Source organism: Giraffa tippelskirchi, chromosome 13 (assembly GCF_054371585.1).
Source record: "Giraffa tippelskirchi isolate mGirTip1 chromosome 13, T2T-mGirTip1v1.2.pri, whole genome shotgun sequence".
Lineage (NCBI taxonomy): Eukaryota > Metazoa > Chordata > Mammalia > Artiodactyla > Giraffidae > Giraffa > Giraffa tippelskirchi.
In genome coordinates, this window is record NC_137287.1 from 107,165,534 (window position 1) to 107,187,715 (window position 22,182).

The following is a 22,182-nucleotide window of genomic DNA, read 5'->3' on the forward strand; positions in this document are numbered from 1 at the left end:
GTATGTGTGATTTTGTCACCCAGGGAACATTTAGCAATGTCTGGAAATATTTTTGGTTGTCACAACTGAGGGATGCTACTAGCATATAGTGGGTAGAAACCAGGGATGCTGCTAAACATCCTACAACACAAGAGGACAGCTGCCCTACAACAGAGAATTATTTGGCTCCAAATCTCAATAGTATCAAGGTTGAGAAACCTGATTTGAACGGACATGCAACCCACTAGGTGGGATTCCTGGGCTACCATCTACGGTCCCTGTGCCCAGAGTTCAGTGCCCCGGAGTCTCAGAAGATGATGAGTTCAGCTGGAACAGGGAGCTCTCATGAAAACAGACCATGATGCTCAGCGCCCAAGACCAGGAATGGGGAGGGTGGGGAGGGAGCTGAGTTTCTTCATGCAGGAAATGGAACTGACATGACAGGCTGAGATTGACATGCATGACTGTGACTGATGGAGGCCATCTCTGGCTAATCCTGTGGCAGCTCGTTATGATCAACCATGACTGCAGGGCCCGGTCTAGTCTGCAACCCACTAAGAGATGAATTTTGACTGAGACAGATGGGCATGTCCAGCCCATCTGGAGGAAGTGTGACAGGCAAGCTAAGGAGCAGCAGCAGAGAGACAAGAACAGCCAGTCACCAGTCAGACCTTGGTTTGCATCCTAGCCTGGCCTCTCTCTGGCTGTACAACTGCTCTGAGCCTCAGTTTTCTCTTCTGCATGTTGGGAATACTGAGTCTGCTTACTAGGGTTAGTGCAAGGATTAGAAATCATATACCCAAAGGGCCTGCCCTCTGGATTTTGTATTTCCTTAGGTAGCCCTCAGAATCACATAAGCAAATTCCTTGTAATAAAGCTCTTAAATATCTCCTGCTGGCTCTGCTCCTTTGATTGAACCCTAACTGATAAAACCACCCAGCATAGGAAGTGAAGTGAAGTGAAGTGAAGTCGCTCAGTCATGTCCAACTCTTTGCGACCCCATGGACTGTAGCCTACCAGGCTCCTCCGTCCATGGAATTTTCCAGGCAAGAGTACTGGAGTGGGTTGCCATTTCCTTCTCCAGGGGATCTTCCCAACCCAGGGATCAAACCCGGGTCTCCCTCACTGCAGGCAGACGCTTTATCGTCTGAGCTACCAGGGAAGCTCCTACCCAGCACAGGGCTGGGCTCCAAAATAGAAGTCGTTAATTAATAAAGAATCACTGTCATTAATTAAATGCATAGTATATGTGTTGAACTGGGTCTTTGTGCTGGATCCCAGAAAAACAGTGGAGAACAAGACAGGTTCCCTGCCTCAAGGTGCTTATACAGCCTGATTGAGACTTCATACTAGGCCTGCACTGCCAGAAGATATCCAGTGTTTATGGCTGGAAGGACCAATGTAGTGACTGCTGCTGTTAGACTGGGTCTCTCCGGCCTGGGTTTCTGAAGCTCTCCCCTACAGATAAGTATGGTTGGAAGCTAAGACCAGGTGATAAAGGGCCAACTGTGACATTCACACGGATTGAGATCGGCTGACCAGGACTATGACTGAGCCTCTGACTGTGGCTACCGGGCAGCTAGGACCTTGACCCGAACCTCAGAGACCATGACTGATTGAAACCGAAGAGCCGTGGCTGGCGGATGTGTTTCTGGACCGGGATATAAAATGCATCGTTTGATGAAAGTTATTATCCACGGGTTCAAGAACTACATCCAGTAACTCAAAGTAGCAAAAGGCAACGTTCGACGGGGCGGAACCTGCTGGCACGGGCCGTTTCTTTCGCGACCCAGGGACCCGCCCGGCCCCTTTCCCCTGTTGCTCCCGTCCGGCGCCAGAGAAGAACTTCCGGTGCGCCTCTGCGGTCCCTGGACCTGGGCGACACACCAGTCGGTGAGTGCAGCCTCCTGTCCTTTTTTAACTGTTCTCCTTTCGTTGTCTGTGTGGTCCGGCCACCGCTCTTCCTGGCTGGGGATCGTAGAGGGCCTCAACTCGGGCACTGAGCGGGGACTGTGGCGTCCCGGCCTTGAGCCGGTGGGTGGGACCCACCGGCCTCTTTCAGGTGGGTTACTCTTAACTTGCTCCCTGAGTAACCGTCAGATACGCCGTCGCCAGGACTTCCTGGGGGCACCTGGGAAACTTCTTTTTTCCTAACTTTAGAACTTGTGGGGTCGGAGGCCTTGGCTCCGCCTGACGTGGTTCTGATTTACTCTCTTTAACTTCGGTAAGGTCTTTTCCGCGAACCGAGCCTTTGTTTCTCATCTACGAAATGGATATCGTGCTTTTATGAAACATGTTCAGCAAGCGTCTAATATGTACTAGAGATACGAAAGACCCGCATCTCCTGGAGGTGACAGCCCTGTATTAATATTTGCAAACTTGCAGCTGTGATCAGTGAAATGGAAAGACAAAAGGCACTTTGAGAGCACATCACAGGAGATCTGATTTAGCCCCAGGTCAAGGAAGCGTTGCTGAGGAGGTAAATATTGAGTAGAGATCAGAAAAATGGTTTGAGACAGAAGGGAGGGAAGAGTTTTCTATCAGGGGAGCCTCTGTTTGAGGGTCTGAAAGAGGTCAGTGTGGCTGCAGCAGAGCTTGTGGAGGAAGCATGGTATGAGACAAGCTGGACAAGTTTCCAGGGACTAGGCCATACAGGCCTTGTAGGTCACAGTGAGAATTTTGGTTTGCCAAGAGCCACGTGAGAAGCCTCTCAGAGGATATTAAGTATGGGTGGTGACATGCCTAGACTGGCAGTTTGAGAAGGTCACTCCAGCTTTTGGATGGAGAAGAGATTGGAGAGACAATGTGGCTGAGGGACATGGTAGCTTAGATTAAGGATGTGGTGGAGAGAAGTGAGTAGATGTGATTCTCTGCATCTCAGGGCATCTTCTTTGTGCCAGGTCATTTGCCAACTGTGGAAGATATAGTGAAGAGAATTACAATCTGCTGGAAATAGAAAGAAGTGGCATTATCAAAAAGGAGCACACAGATGCCACTGGGAAAATGGCTGATGAGCAATTATTCTAAATGCAATAGCTGTTCATTTAGCAAATATATTAAGTACCTTTTGAACTCAAGATTGGGGATAGTAAGATGATATAAATTATTCAGAGCAGTGGCTTTCAGACTTTTTGCACTGTGACCTGCAGTAGCAAATACATTTTACATGGTGACCAAGAGTCCATACAAACACACAAAGCTTCAGAAAACGATACTTAGCTTTACTACTTAGGGTGTGCTCTGATTTTTAAAATTTTTGCCCTTTTATTAAAAAAATATATATATTGGTTGAGATCCTCTAAGTTGATCTTTTAACCCATTATCAGGTTGTGACTTGCAGTTTGAAAAAAAATGCTGATTTTGAATCATAATCATTTGTGTGGCTTTCGGGTAAAGACAATAAAATATGTCCTTTCCATAGTGGGGAAAGAGTTGGTCTTCCTTTCCTCATGGTATTGTTTTGTTTGTTTAAATAAAAATGAGTGAAAGGAATTAAACAGGCAGCTGGTTCTTCTGCTTGTGAAGTTTTGTGGTCTTGTTGATATGTCTGGTTAGATTAGAAGTGCCTAGAGGGCAGTAACTGTCTTCTCCGTGATTGTTTGTTAGTGCCTGGAACGATTATTGTTAGTGCCTGCAGGCACTCCAGGATTATTTGTTGAATTGAATAGGTAGGTGTCTTGGGACTAGAGAGTTAGACGTGTTCTGTTTAAATTAGTTCATGTTGGAACCATCCTTATAAATACAGAGGCTGTGTCTGTTTACAGAAGTCTTATCAGTGTGTCCTCATGCGTAGTTCAGAGGTAGATAAAAATAAATGTTCTAAGGTCTTTCTCTTCTAAATACTGATCTGAGGCCAGCCATGCCTCCTGGATCCATTCTGAGCGAGCAATCCAGAGCTGCTACTGACTGTGGACCCTTTGGGAAATTGTTTCACTCCCTGAACTTTAGATTTCTTTATACACACACACACACACACACACACACACACATATATACACATATATATATAAATAATACATATTATATATATAATACATATTTTATATATATATATGTAGGAGAAGAGGGTTGTGGTTGAAAAGCTCTCCATTGCCCAAACCTTTTGTGAATTTTAGATGCTAAACACCCCATTTCCACCTTCTGTCCATTTCTGGGCCTTTGCTGAGGCTTATGGGAAACTGGGTGGATGCTTGTCGAATCTTCTAGGTTTTAGACAGAATTATAGTTTAAGACAGTTTAGGCACAGTTATCCTTTAGAGTGGACCAGCCAGGCGTTCTCCGCCTTCATCCTCTGGTATAAGAAGGAGATCTGAAGAGTAGCTTCGAAGTGCACAGTGGAAAGAACACTGGCCTGGAGGACAGGGTACCTAGGTTCTAACTGGGTCCTTGTGTGATCTTGAACATGTCTTTTCTTTAACTGATGTCTTTCCAGCTGTGAAGTGAGTGTTCTTGGTCATTACACCCATAAATAAAAACCGTCTTCTCTTTGAGTATCGTTTTCTTCATCTGCAGTGAAAATTAAGGTAGAAAATTATGTCATTGGAAAAGACCCTGATGCTGGGAAAGATTGAAGTCAGGAGGAGAAGGGGACAACAGAGGATGAGATGGCTGGATGGTATCACCGACTTGATGGACGTGAGTTTGAGCAAGTTCCGGGAGTTGGTGATGTGCTGCAGTCCATGGGGTCGCAAAGAGTCGGACACGACTGAGCGACTGAACTGAATTATGTCAGGGGTCTAATTCAGTATCTGACACATAGATAATGCTCTGCAAATGAAGCATCCTTCCCCAGGATCTGACTAACTCTGACTTCTTTCTTTTTCAGTGGAATAGAAAAGCTTCCTTTGTGGTCACTCACCCCTGGCCCCATGGCTGCCATGCAGATGGATCCTGAGCTTGCCAGGCGCCTCTTCTTTGAAGGGGCCACTGTGGTCATCCTGAATATGCCCAAGGGGACAGAGTTTGGCATTGACTACAACTCCTGGGAGGTGGGGCCCAAGTTCCGGGGCGTGAAGATGATCCCGCCGGGCATCCACTTCCTCCACTACAGCTCTGTGGACAAGGCCAATCCCAGGGAGGTGGGCCCTCGCATGGGCTTCTTCCTTAACCTGCAGCAGCGGGGGCTGAAGGTCCTACGCTGGGATGCAGCCCGGGAAGAGGTCGACCTGTCCCCAGCACCAGAGGCTGAGGTGGAGGCCATGAGGGCCAACCTCCAGGAGCTGGACCAGTTCTTGGGACCTTACCCCTATGCCACGCTCAAGAAGTGGATCTCCCTCACCAACTTCATCAGCGAGGCCACCGTGGAGAAGCTGCAGCCCGAGAGTCGGCAGATCTGTGCCTTCTCAGAGGTGCTGCCTGTGCTCTCCATGAAGCACACCAAGGACCGCGTGGGGCAGAATCTCCCCCGCTGCGGCACTGAGTGCAAGAGCTACCAGGAGGGCCTGGCCCGGCTGCCCGAGATGAAGCCCAGGGCCGGCACAGAGATCCGCTTCTCCGAGCTGCCCACACAGATGTTCCCGGCAGGTGCCACGCCGGCCGAGATAACCAGGCACAGCATGGACCTGAGTTATGCCCTGGAGACTGTGCTCAGCAAGCAGTTCCCCTGCAGCCCCCAGGACGTGCTCGGTGAGGAGGAACAAGGCTTTGAGAGTGGGCCAGGGGAGGGGTATGTAGCCGAGGGGCTTGAGAATAGGGAGTCCATCTTTGATTATTTAGTCTAGTGGTTCCTAAACCTGGCTGGGGGGGGTCTTACCCAGAATGCTTGTTAAAGGAACAGATTCCCAGGGATTTCCCTAGTGGTTCAGTGTGGTTCAGAATCCACCTTGCCTTGCAGGGGACTTGGGTTCAGTCCCTGCTCAGGGTACTAAGATCCAACAGGCCGCAGAGCAGCTAAGCCCACATGCTGCAACTACTGACCCTGTGCACCACAACAAAAAGTCCTGCATGACACAACGGAGTCCTGATGCAGCCAAATAAATCAACCATATAGATATATATTTTAAAGGTACAGATTCCCAGGCCTTACTCCTGGAGAGTGATTCAAGAGATCTGGAGTGGGTTCCCAGCATTTTACCTGTCTGTCTGTCTGACAGACAAGCGCTGTAGGTGAACCTGATGCAAACTGTCCCGTGTCGGGGAACCCATGGTATGGCCTCGCCTGCCCACCACTACATTTTACAGATTGAGGTCCATAGAGGGAAGGGATTTGACTGCTAAGTGGTATAGTCGAAGTGAGACCAGAGCCCAGGGTTCCCGGTTCCCAGGCCCATCCATGTTCCTGGGAGCCATCCACCTGTCCCCTCAGTTTACTCTTGACTCTCTTGAGGCTTCAACCAGAACAGTGATTTTCTTTTAACTGTTTTAGTCTTTATTGTTGTTTCCCCCCCTTGTTACAAAAAATAACATATGTTTATCCTTAAAGGAAAACAGAAATGAAAGTCCAAATCCCACCACCTGGAAATAGCCATCTCTGTTCACTTTGTGGTACTTTTCTTTCTGTTTTTTTAAACTAGAAACACAGAAGGACATTATTTAATGATAAAGCACCAGTCCACAAAGAAGACATAGCTATTCTAAATTTGTGTGCAACAGGCAACAGAATTGCAAAATATGTGAATGAAAACTTGATAGAATTGAAAGGTGAAATAGATGGACCCACAATAGTTTAAGTCTTCAACACTAAACTCTAAAATTGGACAATTAGATTGAAAATCAGCAAATACTTATAGCAATTCAACAACAGCATCAACGAATAGGATCTAATTGATATTTATAGAACATTCCACCCAACAACCTCAGTATATACGTTCATTTCAAATCCTTACAGAACATAAACAAGTATGACCATATTCTGGGTCTTAAAACAAACCTTGACAATTTAAAAGGAATTAAATCATGCACAATGTTTTTAAGATACGTACACATTTTTAAGGTACATATTTGTAAGTATTTCTCAGTTTAATATGTTTCTGTTTCCTTTTAGTCTTTTTATTCAACTATATGTTTATGTATATATGATATTTTTACAAAAACAGGTTTACAGTATATTATCCTGTAATTTGCTTTAATATAAATATTATTCCATGTCACTGAAATGGTCACTTCTCTTTAGTGGCTACTGAACTTCCATAGTTATTGGACCAGCCCCTGTTAATGAATCTTTTAAGGTGTTCCTGGTTTCCTTATTGTAAGTGCTGTCGAATGAGTCTCCTGGTGTGCCCTTTTGCATAATTTTGGGTTGGAATTGTTGGATCAGAGTGTGCATGCTGCCAGGAGAAGGTCTGGCATCTCTGCTAGCTGAGGAGGTTGTGGCCCATCACCTTTGACATGGCATTTGACATGGTGATTTAGCAAAGTCCTCTTCTGACTGGATAGTTGAAGAATGACTTCCTGTTTCAGTTTGTATTTCTTTGATTACTAGTGACAGCAAACATATGTCACATCTTTAATAACTATTAATATTTTTTCTTTTATAAGTTGTCTAATATTTGCATATTTTTCTATTGGAAGATCAGTGAGAATTTTGAATATAGGGCCTTTTATATAATAGGCTCAGCTGATAAAAAGGGACATTTTAAGGGGGTGTATCTATTTTCATTTAATAAGTAACCCTTGAAATCCTGGCTTCAAAATGAACAGAAATCCTGTTTTCTACCTCTTAAACATTTCAGTTCTTCAAAGTAATCTTGTGAAAAGGTCTGTTGCGAGGATCACTGTATCTTTATGACAGCTCTTTGAAATTATTTCTCATCTCAATTTAATTTTAGACTAAGCCAGAAATGTATAAATTTAAATGAATGCCCTAAATTCAGAGAAGAAGCTCATATTTCCACAAACTAACCAGGTAAAGCCAACTGAAGAAGCAAATCATTAACCTCTGTCATACAAAGGAAACTTGACTATATTTTGAAAATATTGATCAAATGTCCAAAATGTCTAGACCCCATAGCTATCCACTCAAATCAAACTTAGTTCCACAAGCCTGGGAACAGAGAACTAGTTTTTCCAGGTCTCCAGAAGTGACAGAAATTGGACACCATGTGTTTAAAGAGGTGTTTAGTGTTGAGTACATCTTTTTTTTTTTTTTTTTTAGTTTTGGCCACACCCCACAGCATGTGGGACCTTACAGTTCCCTAACCAGGGATCAAACCTGCCCCTCCTGCTGTGAAAGGCAGAGTCTTAACCACTAGACCACCAGGGATGACCCACATCTGTTCTTTTTATGGCCGACGTGTAGATATACCACAGAAGCCCCTCTTAAATTTGAAGCCAGAGAGAACATGTCTCATCAGCAACAGTATATCTTTGCACCCAGAGACCTAGCTGCTCAGCCAAGGACAGTGGCTTCTGGACTGTCAGGTCTCTTTGAGACAGGGATCTGCTGGGAATGTGGGAATAATAACTGAGGTTTCTAGAGTGCTATTTTGTGCCAAGCATTACGCTGAATGCTTTATATTTATTGGGCTGGCCCAAAAGTTCGTTCGGGTTTTTCCATACGATGTTATGGAAACCCTGGTACGAATTTTGGGGCCAATGCAATACTGGATCGATTCACTTAATCTTTATTGCATCCCTCAGATAAGGAAACTGAAGCATAAACAGATTAAGTAGCTTGCCCAAGGTCACACAACTGGGAAGTGGTGGAGCTGATATTTGAACTCAGGCTGTTTGGCTCCAGAGCCCATGCTCTTAGCCACAAGCTGCTCATAGCAAGCAAATCATAGAGCCCCATGATTAAACAAACAAAAATAATTTGGCTGGCAGGCTCACCCTGGAAAAAGTACTCATGAATTTTCCTGTTCTAGAAGGCCCTAAAACTATTCCCACCCAATAGAAATCTGTTTTATCTTTCTGTTGTTCAGTTGCTAAGCATTAGGTGTGTGACCTTGGGCAAGTCTCTTGACCTCATCTATACACTGAGGCAAATACCACCTTCCCTGACCACCTTATGGAGTTGGGCTGAGGGTTACATGGTGTTACACAGCCTTTCCCTGCCCCTGAAGCAGACCATCTGCATCAGACTCACCCGGGAAGCTTGTTAGAGCTACAGATGCCAAGACTTCATCATCTGTCCTCAACCAGGATCTCTTGCAGTGAGGCTTGGGCAGCTTTATTTTTCCCAAGTTCTCCTAGTAATTCAGATGGGCAGCCAGTTTGAGGATCCACTTGGCGTAATGTCCACAGACCCATTTTGTCAACTTGTTAAATGCTAAGTAAATACTCGGTGTGCCTCTTCTCTTGCAATCTGATCTTACAGAAATCCAAAGCCAGTTGGGTTTCTCACGGCTTGAGTTTATAGCAGTTCAGCAAACGTTTATTGAGCAGCTGCTAGGTGTAAAACCCCATGCCAGGCTCTGGAGGAGTGACAAGGCTAGACAGCCACTTCTGGCTGAGGTCCAGTGGCTCTGATGGCTTAGTTGAGTCAGCCAGCACTCGTCTCCCTCAGGTTCATCTCTCCTCTCTGCACCTTTCAGGTGAGCTCCAGTTTGCCTTTGTGTGCTTCTTGCTGGGGAATGTGTACGAGGCCTTCGAGCACTGGAAGCGGCTCCTGAACCTTCTGTGCCGGTCAGAAGAGGCCATGGTGAAGCACCACACCCTCTACGTCAACCTCATCTCCATCCTGTACCACCAGCTCGGGGAGATCCCCGCTGACTTCTTTGTGGACATTGTCTCCCAGGACAACTTCCTCACCAGCACCTTACAGGTGAGTGGGCTTCTGGCTGACACCCAAGTGGGTCAGAGTGAAGGCCAAAGTGTGTGAAAGCACCCATAGAGGCTTACATTTTTGTCTCTTGCTGTTCTTTCCTTGGGGCTTCCCCAGTGACTCAGTGGTAAAGAATCTGCCTGCCAATGCAGGAGACGCAGGTTTGATCCCTGGTTTGGGAAGATCCCCTAGAGAAGGAAATGGCAACCCACTCCAATATTCTTGCCTGGGAAATCCCATAGACAGAGGAGCCTGGCGGGCTATGGTCCAAGGGGTCACAAAAGAGTTGAACACGGCTTGGCGACTGAACAACAATGCTTTCCTGAGCCAAGCTTTCTTCATTTCAATTTCCTAATCATAAGACTATTCCCCGGTTCTCTTTCTCCTACTCAATTGTAAGCTTCTTAATGCCAGAGACCCTCTCTCTGTACCCTCTTCTCCCTGCCTCACCTCAACATGCCTAGCAGTGGGGCACTTGGAATTTGAATCAGCCCCAACCCCTCAAGCAACTGCACTCAAAACAGTTTTTCTTTCTCCCGGCCTAGAGCTGTGAGTTGCTGCAACCCAGTAGGACAGAGTTTGGAAGCTAGTTATTCCCAAGGAAACAACTGCAACTGCTTAGATCTCATTTAAGCAGGAAAGTAACTTTGATTTCCTGTTCAAACAAAATGTGCCAGTTTTCTGCAGAGATCCTCTGATAGAAAAAAGTGAAATTTGCTTTTAACTCAGCAATTAAATTTTCATTATGAGTGCTAATTAAGGAAGAAGCTTCAAACAACTTACAATCTTCATCCTGCGCTATTTCCTCCCTTTGCAAACAGATTAGCTCCCTTTATGTTCTTGGGACAGCCTCTGTCACTCACGTTTTGTAACTTTCTTGAGTGTAGAAGAGGCAGAGCTGCAGGCTGTCAGTTTCCATACTTTCTGTTTCAGGACTGCTTTCTTCTGCCTGTGTGGGAGACCCCCATAGGCCTACCCCTTAAAAAGGGGCCAGTCACTCATCTCCCACTCCCACACATGGTAAGGGAAGGAATGAACAGTCATGAAATGCCTATTGACATTTAATGGGCACCAGGCTTATCTCTTTATGTGGGTTCTCTCATTTAATCTCTCTGGAGCACCATAAGGCAGGGAGGATTAGTCCCATTTTACAGATGAGAACACTGAGACTCAAAAGGGTTAAATCATGCACATAAGGTCACACAGTTGGTAAGTGGCAGAGTCAGGATTTGTACCCAGGCCCAAGTCTTGATTTCAGGCCTGTGCTTATGCCCCTATGTACTGAATACAGTGTCGCTCCCTCTGGAAAGAGTCTTGATCAACATTAGTGGCGACACCATCAGGGGCCTGTTTCTCAGAGGTAGAGAATACTTTTCTAAAACCAAAATGCTGTCGGAAGAGTCCCTGTGATCAAGCAGCTGTGATAAAACTCTGAACGTTCAAGGACATATGCAGACAAGAGGGATGAGTCAGGCAAGCTGATGGTTTGAGCCTGGCATATTCCACTTCATACAAGTTATAAAACTGCCCTTTTATTGGTTTTTGATGTAACAGAGAAATTAAATCCCTTTATTCTTCCTCTGCAGGGGAAATCCGCCCCACGGTTACTGGGTTGTGGGTTGCAGAGCAGTAGGAGGCCGCAGCCTGCTAACCTGCCAACCTGCCTCTGGTGGTGGCTGTGGCCCACAGGAATACACACTGCCCTTGCGATGTGCATTAATGCTGCCGCGCAAACATAGGAGAGCCACACTGTGTCACTGGCTGTCCCAGCCATTGTCAGCGCAACCAACAGCTGAGCTCTAATTGCTGAGGCTTTGTTGCCAGCAATGATTTATGAAGCAGAAAGGGCCCAGCTGGATTGCTCGATATCCAGGTGGGGTGTGCAAAGCTGATGGTTAGAGGCATTCTGTCTTTGGAGTTTTCACCAAGAAAATTCAGTGTCATTATTTGGAAAAATCCAGGACATGTGCCTTTTAAAAAATAAATCAGCATCTGTTTTTGCGCATCTTTTCTTTGTGTACAACATTCTTCTGAAAGTGTTAAGGGACACATACATGAGTTAGCCTGTTTCTTGGAGGTACAGAACACTTTTCTAAAGCCAGCATACTGTTGGAAGAGTTCCTGTTATCAGGTAGCTGACATGTAACTCTGGAAGTGGAAGGACTTGTGCAGTGGCTTCACTTCATTGATTTAACAGGTATTTGCTGAGCACCTGCTGTATACAAGGCTCTGATCTAGGATGGGAAATATAGCCATGAGCAAGACATAGTCCCTTGGAGTTTATATTTTGGTGGGAAAGTAAACAAGTGAATTAACCAAATGACTCCAGGTAGCACTAAGTATTTTAGAAGGCAGTACCATTTCCCTAACCCAGGCCTTTTGGTCCCATCTGGATTGCATCAGACTTTATCAACTTCCATGTTTATCCCTGTTAATCCGTCTATCTCCCACGCTGCCACCAAAAGGCACCTGTGATCCTGTTTCTCTGTAGTCCTTATTGCCTACACACCTAGGTCATAAGGTCCATTCTGATCTAGCTGCTAACCTGTTCTCCAGCTTCTCACTTCTTTCCCTATTTTCCCCCCATCAACAACAGCGGCAGTGGTCTCCCTGCAAGTTGCCAGACCTGCCATGTTGTTTCATGCTTTCCTTTATTTTCTTAACTGTAAAAAATACATAACATGAGATTTACCCTGTTAACAATTTAGCAATTGTTGTTGTTCAGTCGCTAAGTCGTGTCTGACTCTTTGCAACCCCATGGACTGCTCTGTCCTCTGCTGTCTCCTGGAATTTGCTCAAATTCATATCCATTGAGTTGGTGAGGCTATCTAACCATCTCATCCCCTGCTGCCCGCTTCTCCTTTTGCCTTCAGTCTTTCCCAGCATCAGGGTCTTTTCTAGTAATTCAGCTCTTTACACCAAGTGGCCAGAGTATTGGAGCTTCAGCTTCAGTATCAGTCCTTCCAATGAATATTCAGGGTTGATTTCCTTTAGTATTGACTGGTTTGATCTCCTTGCAGTCCAAGGATGCAGTACAGTCTTGTTAACTATGAACAGAGCGGATCTCTAGAACTTTTTCATCTGGTACAACTAAAACTTTATACCCACATTTCATGTCTTCTTAACTGAACCTTGCTTTTCTCCCTGCCTGCTGTGTACTCTTCATCCTACAAGGTGCCCACTAGCATCGCTCTCTGTGGTGCCATCTCTGATTTCTCCCTCCTTTCCATACTGTTAGCCTAATTTGTACTTGTCACTGTTACATGGCACAGGCTGTGTTTGCTAAAATGTACGTATTGTCTGTCTGACTTCCCCACTGAGCCATGGGCTTTTTCCAGAAGCCTACTTTTTGTTCATCTGGTTATCTTCAACACCTAGTTGAGGTTTAGCACTTATCTTACTTTGTGTTACTGGGTATTTTTAGATGAACACAGTGCATGATTCCTGTGACAATGTAAATAGATGACCATGCTACGATATTGTAAACAGTGAAGTCTGATCAACGAGTATTACGAGCACCAGAGAGGGTTGGTTGGTTGGTTCATTCATACAGGTTGAGATTTAAGAGATGGAGGGTCAAGAATGGCTTTTTTGTAAAGGGGGGCATTTGGCCATGAGCTTGAAAGATGACACATGTTTCAACAGGCAAAATGTGGAAAAGATATTACAAAAGTTTTTTCGCTTTTTCCATGGTGAGTTACATTGATGCCATCTTGGCACTGAGATCCAGTCCCCCCCACACGCAGGCACTCAACTCTGGGTGTTTGTGAGGGAATGAATCAGCCCATTAAAGCCTTCCTCAGCCAGTCGCCTGCTCTCCCCACAGGTCGTCAAGTAAGTGGAACCAGCTTTCTTACTTTGGAGTTTAAATGGCTACTACCCACAGAGAGGGACTGGTGTCTGTGTGTGTGAGCACTTAGACAGCCACATTAGCTTGTGTAAAATCAACCATGTAATGCCCTCTGCCATTAGAGGCCCCTTTGAATAGATGCCACTGGGATTTTTACAAATCCCATGGATTTAGCGTGAATAAAAATTATTTGTTTTACAAAAATAGATACAGTTTTTTCTTTTACTGAAAGCAACTTGAGTCATCATGATTTGTTTAAAGCCAATGAAAGGATAATCTGAATTTAATAGTATGTTATAAAGTGAGTTATGTATAAAATAAGAATTCTTATTGCTGATTGCATAGCATTTAGGCATATAGTCATGTAACCTTTTTTTTTTTAAATACTTTTAGTCACAGTAGGCCAAATAGGCTTTCCAGCTTCATTTCTTGCCAGTATTCTAAATACTGCCCATCTTTAACTCTCAAGGGAGAACACTAGCTCTGACAATGTCTATAGCACAGGCATACCTTGGAGTTATGGGTTCGGTTCCAGGCAACCACAATAAAGCAAACGTCGCCCAAAGTGAGTCACATGAATTGTTTGGTTTCCCAGTGTGTATAAAAGTCATACACTGGGACTTCCCTGGTGGTCCAGTGGCTAAGACGCCATGGTTCCAACACAGGGGGGTCAGGTTCGATCCCTGGTTGGGGAACTAGATCCCACATGCTGCAGCTGAGGGTTCACATGTTGCAACTGAAGATCCTGTGTGCCACAACTAAGTCCCAGTGCAGCCAAGTAAATAAATACTTTTTTAAAAAGTCATATACTGTCATATACTATAGTCTATTAGGTGTTTAATAGCATTATGTCCAAAAACAACCTTAATGAAGAAATACTTTATTGCCAAAAAATGCTAACTGCCATCTGAGCCCTCAGTGAGTTGTAATCTTTTTGGCTTGAAAGGTTTGAAATATTTTGAGAATTGCAAGAATGTGACATAGACACAAAGTGACCAAATGCTGTTAGGAAAATGGCACTAATAGACTTACTTCATGCAGGGTTACCACAGACCTTCAATTTGTAAAAAGATGCAGTACCCGTGAAGTGGAACAAAACAAGATGTGCCTGTGTTTTTATCATAACACCGGCCGTGATAAACTCACCCACCTGCTCCTGCACCTCCTGCTGTCAGCTGTCACTTCTGCACACTTCCTGTCCATTATTTTGTTTAGCTCTCACAACAATTTAAGAAGTTAAGTATATAATCCCATTTTACTGATTACCTTACTGATGAGGAAACAAATCATTTTGCCCAAGATTGGCAGAGCTGGTGGATGACAAGGCTGAACTTTAATTCTGAATCTCCCATATGTGATTAGAGACCCAGATAAAACATCCTAAATTCTTTAAATTGACCTTAGAAAGCATGATTGCTGCTGCTTTTCGCCTTCTTGGTAATCACTGTGAACTGATAGTCTTGCTTTTAACACCACTTTCTTCTTCTGCAAGTGGAAATAAAATGTTCTACCTCTGGCTAGTTTCATTCTAAGTTGAATAATCATCTGGGAGTTTAAAAAATTAGAAAATTGCATCTTTTTGGTCTAGCCGAAAAATAGGATAAGAAGTGACTCAGCTATCTACCGTGGCATTTTGAATTTCTCAAGGTGACCTGACTGAACTCAATTTATTTAACTTGGGTTTAAAAGAAAGCTTTCACTTTTCTGACTAAAATAATTTACAGTTTTACAATATATAGACTTAATGGTAGATGTATTAATATCTTTTTTTACATTTGAAGAAAAATCCCCAATGGGTTTGCTTTTAGTTTTAGATAAATGCAGATGCTTGTAAAATGTATTTTTCTATTTCAAAAGTATTTTTAAAATATCCAGGGTTAATATTCCCATATTAAGGTGATTCATTTCTCAGTGATTTTAAAAAGTTTACTGTTTCACAGTAACCAGATCATTACTAAATTTACATAAGAAGGCATACAATTTATCTAAAAACAAGATGTCTAAACATCTGTCTCAATGTGAAACTGTCTAAATATCTTCTCTTCTGAATAATGAATTTTGTAAACTCTTGGGACAGAAATAGATCAGTGGGTCCCAGGGGCTAGGGACAGGGGAGGATTTGATCCCTAAGGGGCAGCATGAGGGAATATTTTTGGAGTGATGGAACTGCTTAATATCCTGATAGTGATGGGATGTGGGCCTTTAAACTCATAGAACTAGGTACCAAAAGAAAAAGCTATAAACAGATATCTATCTTGATTACATCATATAGTGGTTACATGGGTATATTGTTGTTTATTGTTTAGTCGCTCAGTCGTATCTGACTCTTAGCGACCTCATGGCCTGTAGCTTGCCTGGCTTCTCTGTCCATGGGATTCTCCAGGCAAGAACACTGGAGTGGGTTGCCAGTTCCTTCTCCAGGGGATCTTCATGACCCATGGATCGAACCTGGGTCTTTTGAGCGTCTCCTGCATTGCAGGCAGATTCTTTTACCACTGTGCCACTGGGGAAGTCAGTGTACGGATGTATACATTCATCAAAATGAATCGAACATTTTAAATGGATGAATTTAATTGTAAGTAAATTATGCCTCAATAAAGTTGGTTTGTTAAAACAGTCAACCTGGACTGTTCCCTGGGTCTCGGAGGCCCACAGAAGGCACAGTTCCAGAAGCACCTGGTCTCCAGGCCCCTTGGCTCCCCACAGGCACTGCTGAAAATATCAAGGATGGATTAAGTCTGTGTCAAGACAAAAAGAAGGTCTTGGTAGGGAAGAAGGATTTCAGTTTCCCTACTTGGACTGCATCTTGCTTGACATATATCACTTGCTCAGCATTTATCACCATCCTCATCTGTACAATGGGAATAGTAATTTCCTGTCCTCCTACCTCCAGGTTTGTAGCAAAGATTAGACTGACAGATTCTTTAAAAAGAACATAGCACTTTTCAAATCTGAAGCCTTATTTTTCAGACTGAAGGCTTCTGTTGTACCTGCCTAGAGTTGATGTTACCCCGCTGGTGGTGTTGGGGTGGGGGTGGGGAGGGTGAACGATGAGTCTGAGCCCAGCCTGTTCCAGTCCCTCGCTGTTAGCCATTGCTGAATGCAGAGCAATCCCTCCGTCTCATTCATATCCATTCAGGGAGCGTCCTGTGGGCTCTAACTCTATGCCAAGCCCTGGGCAATCTGCCATGTGGGTCACATGGATAATTAGGGAGTGACCTCTACTCTGAAGGGGCACAGATCACAGATCACTGTAATGCAAGCAGAGAGTGAGAAACGCCATAAGGGAAGCTCAGGCATGGTACTGGGGGAGCAGGGGTTGGAGCAGTTCCTTTCAGCTTGGGCTTTTATAAGAGTCCTGTCACACAGAGATGGCCTGTGAGCCGATGGCATTCAGGGGCCTCATAATAAACAAGCCACCTCCTCCCCAGGATGAGTCCCTTACTCTGTCCGGCACCATCACATAATTATTGAGTAATCATTTGGTACAGGCACTGTGCCAAAGGAACCCAGAAATGGATTTTCATAGAACCTATGGTTGTCTTTGGTTCCTTAAACATCTCATGGGTCCTTTTTATATGTCAGGCTTCATACCAGGGGAGTGGGATGCAGGTATGTAAAGGAGTCAGCGCTTTGGAGTTGCTCCTCATCTCTTGGGAGAGCTCAACAGGAAATGGATTAGCACTGACTGAGAGTGAGGCTGTGTCCCAGGTAACCCTGGGCACCAGGGAGCGCAGAAGAGCACCTGGTCCATCCGTGGTCTGGGAAGACATCCCAAGGGGGTGGCATCTGAGCTGGGCTTGGGTCACTAGTAGAAAGTAGTAGGTGCAGGAGGAGAAAGCAGGGGTGGAAGGGTGCTGTAAGCCGAGGGAATAGCCTGTGTGCGCAGAAACGCAGAAGAGACAGTGGAGCATCTTTAGGTCGCTGCTCAAGGCAGCTGGAGAGGAAGGATTGTGTAGCGAGTTGTACAGTTTACCATGTAAGGAGTGGAGGCTTTTGCTAATTGAGCCATCAGGCCCCTCAGGACCTCTGGAGACAGATCCACAAGGGTGCAAGGCCTCCAGCGCTAAGGCTGTTTGCAATAAGGATTCTCTGCTTCCCGTACCAGGCCCCTCCCCCAAGTTCAGCGCTCCAGAGCAAGCTCCATGAGCCGCCTGCAGACAGGCCGCCGGCTTCCCCACTGCCCGCTGGCCACCGAGCCCGCACAGCCCCTCTAATTAGTTATTGATCCTGTGTTTTGTTGTGGCTGTGCTTCCTGCTCCTGTATTTTAGTCGATTCTCAAGTAATGAAACCAAATTCTGTAACCCCCCCACCTTCTGCTTCTGTACCCCCTCCTTTGTCACTTCTGTCCCTGCTCCCACCCCAACAGAGTGGCTGCAAACAAAGACGACAAACGTGAGCCTCTCTCCACCTGCCAACGGAAAGACAGTGGAGAGGCAGGCAGGAGGGGGTTGTCTCTAGAAGCAGCTGCAGAGTACACCTGGTACCTTTGTCAGGTCAAGACTCCTGGAGCCCAGATTCCTTCTGTGGTGGTCTATGGCCACTGTGGCACGAGGGTGACGTGGATCAAATTGCTGCTTTCACCCTCCTGCCGCTTGTCTAGGGTGGTCTTGCAGGGAGCCAGTGAGTAGTCTGGGAAAACTACTTCCTTTCTGGTAATTTTGACCCAGGCATTTAACTCCCCTTAGCTTCCGTTTCCATAATAGGCATCCTAGTGTGTCTTCCCAGGGCCTTGTGAGGATCTATTGGGCTACTCTGTGAAACTTCTTTGAAAATAGTAAAATAGTGTGAGGAGAAGAAATGAGTTTACTGTCATTATTAGAAGGGATTGAGATCTAGGACAGTCTGAAATGGAGTTTCGGATATAGAGAAAATTACTCTTGTTTGCTCCTGCCCATGTTTCTGCTAGTCATAAAGAACCTACCTGCCAATGCAGGAGACGTAAGAGATGTGGGTTTGATCCCTGGATCGGGAAGATCCCCTGGAGGCGGGCACAGCAACCCACTCCAGTATTCTTGCCACACCCATTTGGGTTGCTATTGTAAACAAACAAAAACAGAAAATAAAAGATGTTAGAGAGAGATGTTGGATTGCTGATGGAAATGTAAAAATGGCCCAGCCACTGTGGCCCATGGTGGTTCCTCAAAGCGTTGAATAGAATCACCTTGTAATCCAAAATTCCATTCTGGGTATATACCCCAAAGAATCAAAAGCAAGGCTTCTATAAGAGATATTTTTCGATTCATGTTAATAGCAGCATTATTTATAATAGCCAAAACATAGAAACAACCCAAATGGTCATTGATAGATGAACGGAAAACAAAGTGTGGTATATACATACAATGGAATATCATTCAGCCTTAAAAAAGAAGGAAATTTCTAGCACATGCTATATGAGTGAGCCTTGAGGACATTATGCTAAGAGAAAGAAGCCAGTCACAAAAGGACAGATATTGTGTGATTCCACTTATATAAGGTACCTGTTGGGCTTTTTTTTTTGTTTTTTAGTCGCTAAGTCATGTCCTTCCCTTTTGCAACCCCTTGGGCTGTAGCCCACCAGGTTCCTCTGTCCATGGGATTTCCCAGGAAAGAGTACTGGAGTGAGCTGCCATTTCCTTCTCCAGGGAATTTTCCCAACCCAGAGATAGAACCCACATCTTCTGCACTGGCAGTTAGATTCTTTACCACTAAACCACCAGGGAAGCCCCATGAGGTACCTGGAGTAGTCAGATTCAAGAGACTGAAAGTAGAATGATAGTTACCAGGGGCTGGAGGAGGGGGAGTGAGGAGTTAATGGGTATAAAGCTTCAGTTGGGGAAGATGAAAAAGTTCTAGAGATGGTTGCATAATAATGTAAATATACTTAATGCCACTGAACTGTACTCTTAAAATGGTAAATGTTATATATATATATTTAGTGCATATATTTAGTACAGTGTTTTAAATGATAATTTTTTAATGGTTAAAATGGTATATTTTGTGTTATGCATATATGGCCACAATTTTAAAAAAATCAAAGACAGCTTTTAAGGAGAATACAAACCTCACATTGTATACAATGTGTACACACACCTGGAGTCCATTTAGACTAGAGCAGCAGTTCAGCCTCATCGGGTAGGGCCTGGGATTTTATGGGATCTAGGGGCTCATAAGCCCCCCACACCTTTCTTGGCACCAGCTGGTGTCGCTATTTTTTTCTAACTGCCTATTTTTCTAAGTCACTGCCCAGGTGCCCAGTAGATCTCACCAGAGGGCAGGGGCCAGGTGATGGCCCTGCTGACCTTATTCTCAGTGGGGCATCTCTGCCCAAGACAGTAATTTTCCATTCTCGTCCTGCCCCAGCTTCTCATCTGGGCTTGGACCTTCTTGGTTTGGAGGGGAGCACAGCAGGTGTTCTGAGTCTGTGCCAGCAGCAGCTGATCCTCCTGCCCCGGAGAGCCGAACACCGGAGGAAATTTCCACCACTTTCTCGGCCCCAGCATGTTCTCGGGAGTGACTTCTCCTCTGCTCTCTGTAGGTTTTCTTCTCCTCCGCCCGCAGCGTTGCTGTGGATGCCGCCCTGAGGCAGAAAGCCGGAAAGTTCCAAGCTCACCTGACCAAGAAGTTCCGGTGGGACTTCGAGGCGGAGCCTGAGGACTGCGCCCCGGTGGTGGTGGAGCTCCCCGACGCCATGGGGACTGGCTAACCGGGAGAGGCCCCCTTCCCCACGGCCGCAGTCCTGGCTTCTCCACTCACCCATGTCACTGGGCCCTGCTGGGACAGGAGCCTCTCTAGGTTCTGCAAAGATGAAGCCAGAATCCCCTCCCTCACCAATAATCAAGTCCCTTCAGTGCCAGAGAGGCTGTTCCCCATCTAGCAGGCACCTTGTGGGTTCCCCATCAGCCTGGTCGTGGTGCTAACCCAGCTGAATTCCACACAGGCTCTCAGGAGAGACCTGCCTCAGCAGCAGTCTACTTCCTTCCAGAAGAGAAGCTGTTGAGCCCCAAGCCCAAGAGAAAGGATTGCTTATTCCATAGAGTGGTTTCAGGAAACCCTGGACTGCCCGGGAGTCTGAGATGCCAGTTGTTGACTTTTTTAAATTTAAACACAGGGTAATAGGGAAATGAGGCAGAATTTCTGCCTGCCCCTTGTGGATGAGAATACATCACAGAAAACATGGGCCTATGACCTCTCTGGAGCCCCAGGTTGAGGAGGGCAAAATAGACAATGGGTTAAATCTGGCGAGTGGTCCGCTCTTGCAGTCTCTTAAGTTCCTCGCTCCTGTCCAGAGGTCCCAGTGGATAACCTTTCAAGATGATTGTGGCCCATGACCTCAGAGGCCTAACTAGTGCCACTCTCCTCCCACCTGTTCCATTCTGAGGCCTCAGACCCAGAAGTGGCCCTTGGCAACCCTCCCAGATGGCCCTGTTCCTCACCAAAGTCACCATGACTGTTTCTGATGACCTGGAAATTCAGCAACAAAGAGAACAGTTCTTGCTCTGGACAGGCTTCTTTGGCCTCGTGGAAGTTCTGCATCTTTATCCAGAGCTCCAGAGACGACCTTGTCAGCCTGGGTCCCCCTGTCCTGCTGTGGAGACCACAGGAGTGGATGATGGTTCCTGTTTCCTGGGTGTCCTGAGGGGCTCACCCATCACGCATACAGGCCCTGTCACCCTCACCTCACACTGTTGTACCTTGATGAGAGTCCCTGTCCCACTGCCTCCCAAGGCTATGGCTCACACCAGGTTTCTGAGTGAGAATCCCTGCTGGTTAAGACTTTCAGTTCCACTTGTTTCCTTGGAATTGTTTTTCCAAGAGCATAATGTACATTAAAGTCTTGGAGTTGAGACTAAATCCCCTTGTGTGAGTCTCTCTTGTGGATGCACAGGGCCCCGTGCAGTTAGGCACTGTCCTGAGATAAACATGTCCTCCCTCTCAGGTACTGGAAGACCCTGCTCACCTCTGCAGGCTCTGAGGAGGCAGGCAGCCAGCGACGTCTCCTGTCGCCATGGGGCCTCTGAGATGGACACACTGGAAGGAAGGATCGAGGCCCTGTATCTATGTAGTAACCAGCAGATTCACCTTGTGTGGGTTTGCTGTTCTTTTTCTCCCCAAAGCCCACTCATCAGAACTACCTGGGGAGCTTGTTAAAAGTGCAGATTCCAAAGGAACGAAGCCCTGATCCATTCAGCAGCATACATGAACCTTGCAAACACTGTGCTGAGTGAAAAAAGCCAGCCACCGAGATAGCGTGCCACATGATTCTATTTGTATGAATCGTCCAGAGTGGACAAATCTGAGGAGACCAGGGATGAAAGAGAGAAATGGGGAATGACTGCTAATAGGTACCAGGTTTCTTTTCAGGATGACGAACAGGTTCTGGAAGTAGATGGTGGTGGTGGTGGTTCAACCGTATAGTAAAAACCACTGAAAGTGTACACTTAAAAATGGTAAGCTTTATGGTGTGTAAATTGTTATTTCAATTTTTCGAAGTTCAGACTTCCAAGCCCCACCCTACAGAAACTAAGGCAATCAATCTGGATGCGGCCTGGGTTCTGAGGCACGCTCGGTTTTGACTTACTACCTAGAAGTAACAGCATCGCAATTTAGTACCTGGAGCTCCACTGAGACAAGTTGCTCCCAATGACCTTGTCAGGGCAACACCTGGAA

The 22,182-nt window shown here is 45.6% G+C and overlaps 1 protein-coding gene across 5 annotated transcripts; it reads left to right on the forward strand.

Moving 5' to 3' along the window:
* The first annotated feature begins 1,832 nt into the window (after nucleotides 1-1,832).
* On the forward strand, nucleotides 1,833-21,366 carry AAR2 (AAR2 splicing factor). Of its 5 annotated transcripts, none has more exons than XM_081560111.1 (5): nucleotides 1,833-1,872; nucleotides 2,209-2,458; nucleotides 4,805-5,604; nucleotides 9,453-9,682; nucleotides 20,051-21,366. In XM_081560111.1, exons 3-5 carry the CDS (start codon nucleotides 4,848-4,850, stop codon nucleotides 20,216-20,218), a joined length of 1,155 nt encoding a protein of 384 aa, XP_081416237.1. In that variant the 5' UTR covers nucleotides 1,833-1,872; nucleotides 2,209-2,458; nucleotides 4,805-4,847; the 3' UTR covers nucleotides 20,219-21,366. The 5 variants fall into 5 exon arrangements, with proteins under 5 accessions (XP_081416237.1, XP_081416240.1, XP_081416236.1 ...); XM_081560114.1 differs by lacking the exon at nucleotides 20,051-21,366 and adding an exon at nucleotides 13,509-13,736; XM_081560110.1 differs by lacking the exon at nucleotides 2,209-2,458 and having other exon boundaries at nucleotides 1,833-2,041.
* The last annotated feature ends 816 nt before the right edge of the window (nucleotides 21,367-22,182 follow it).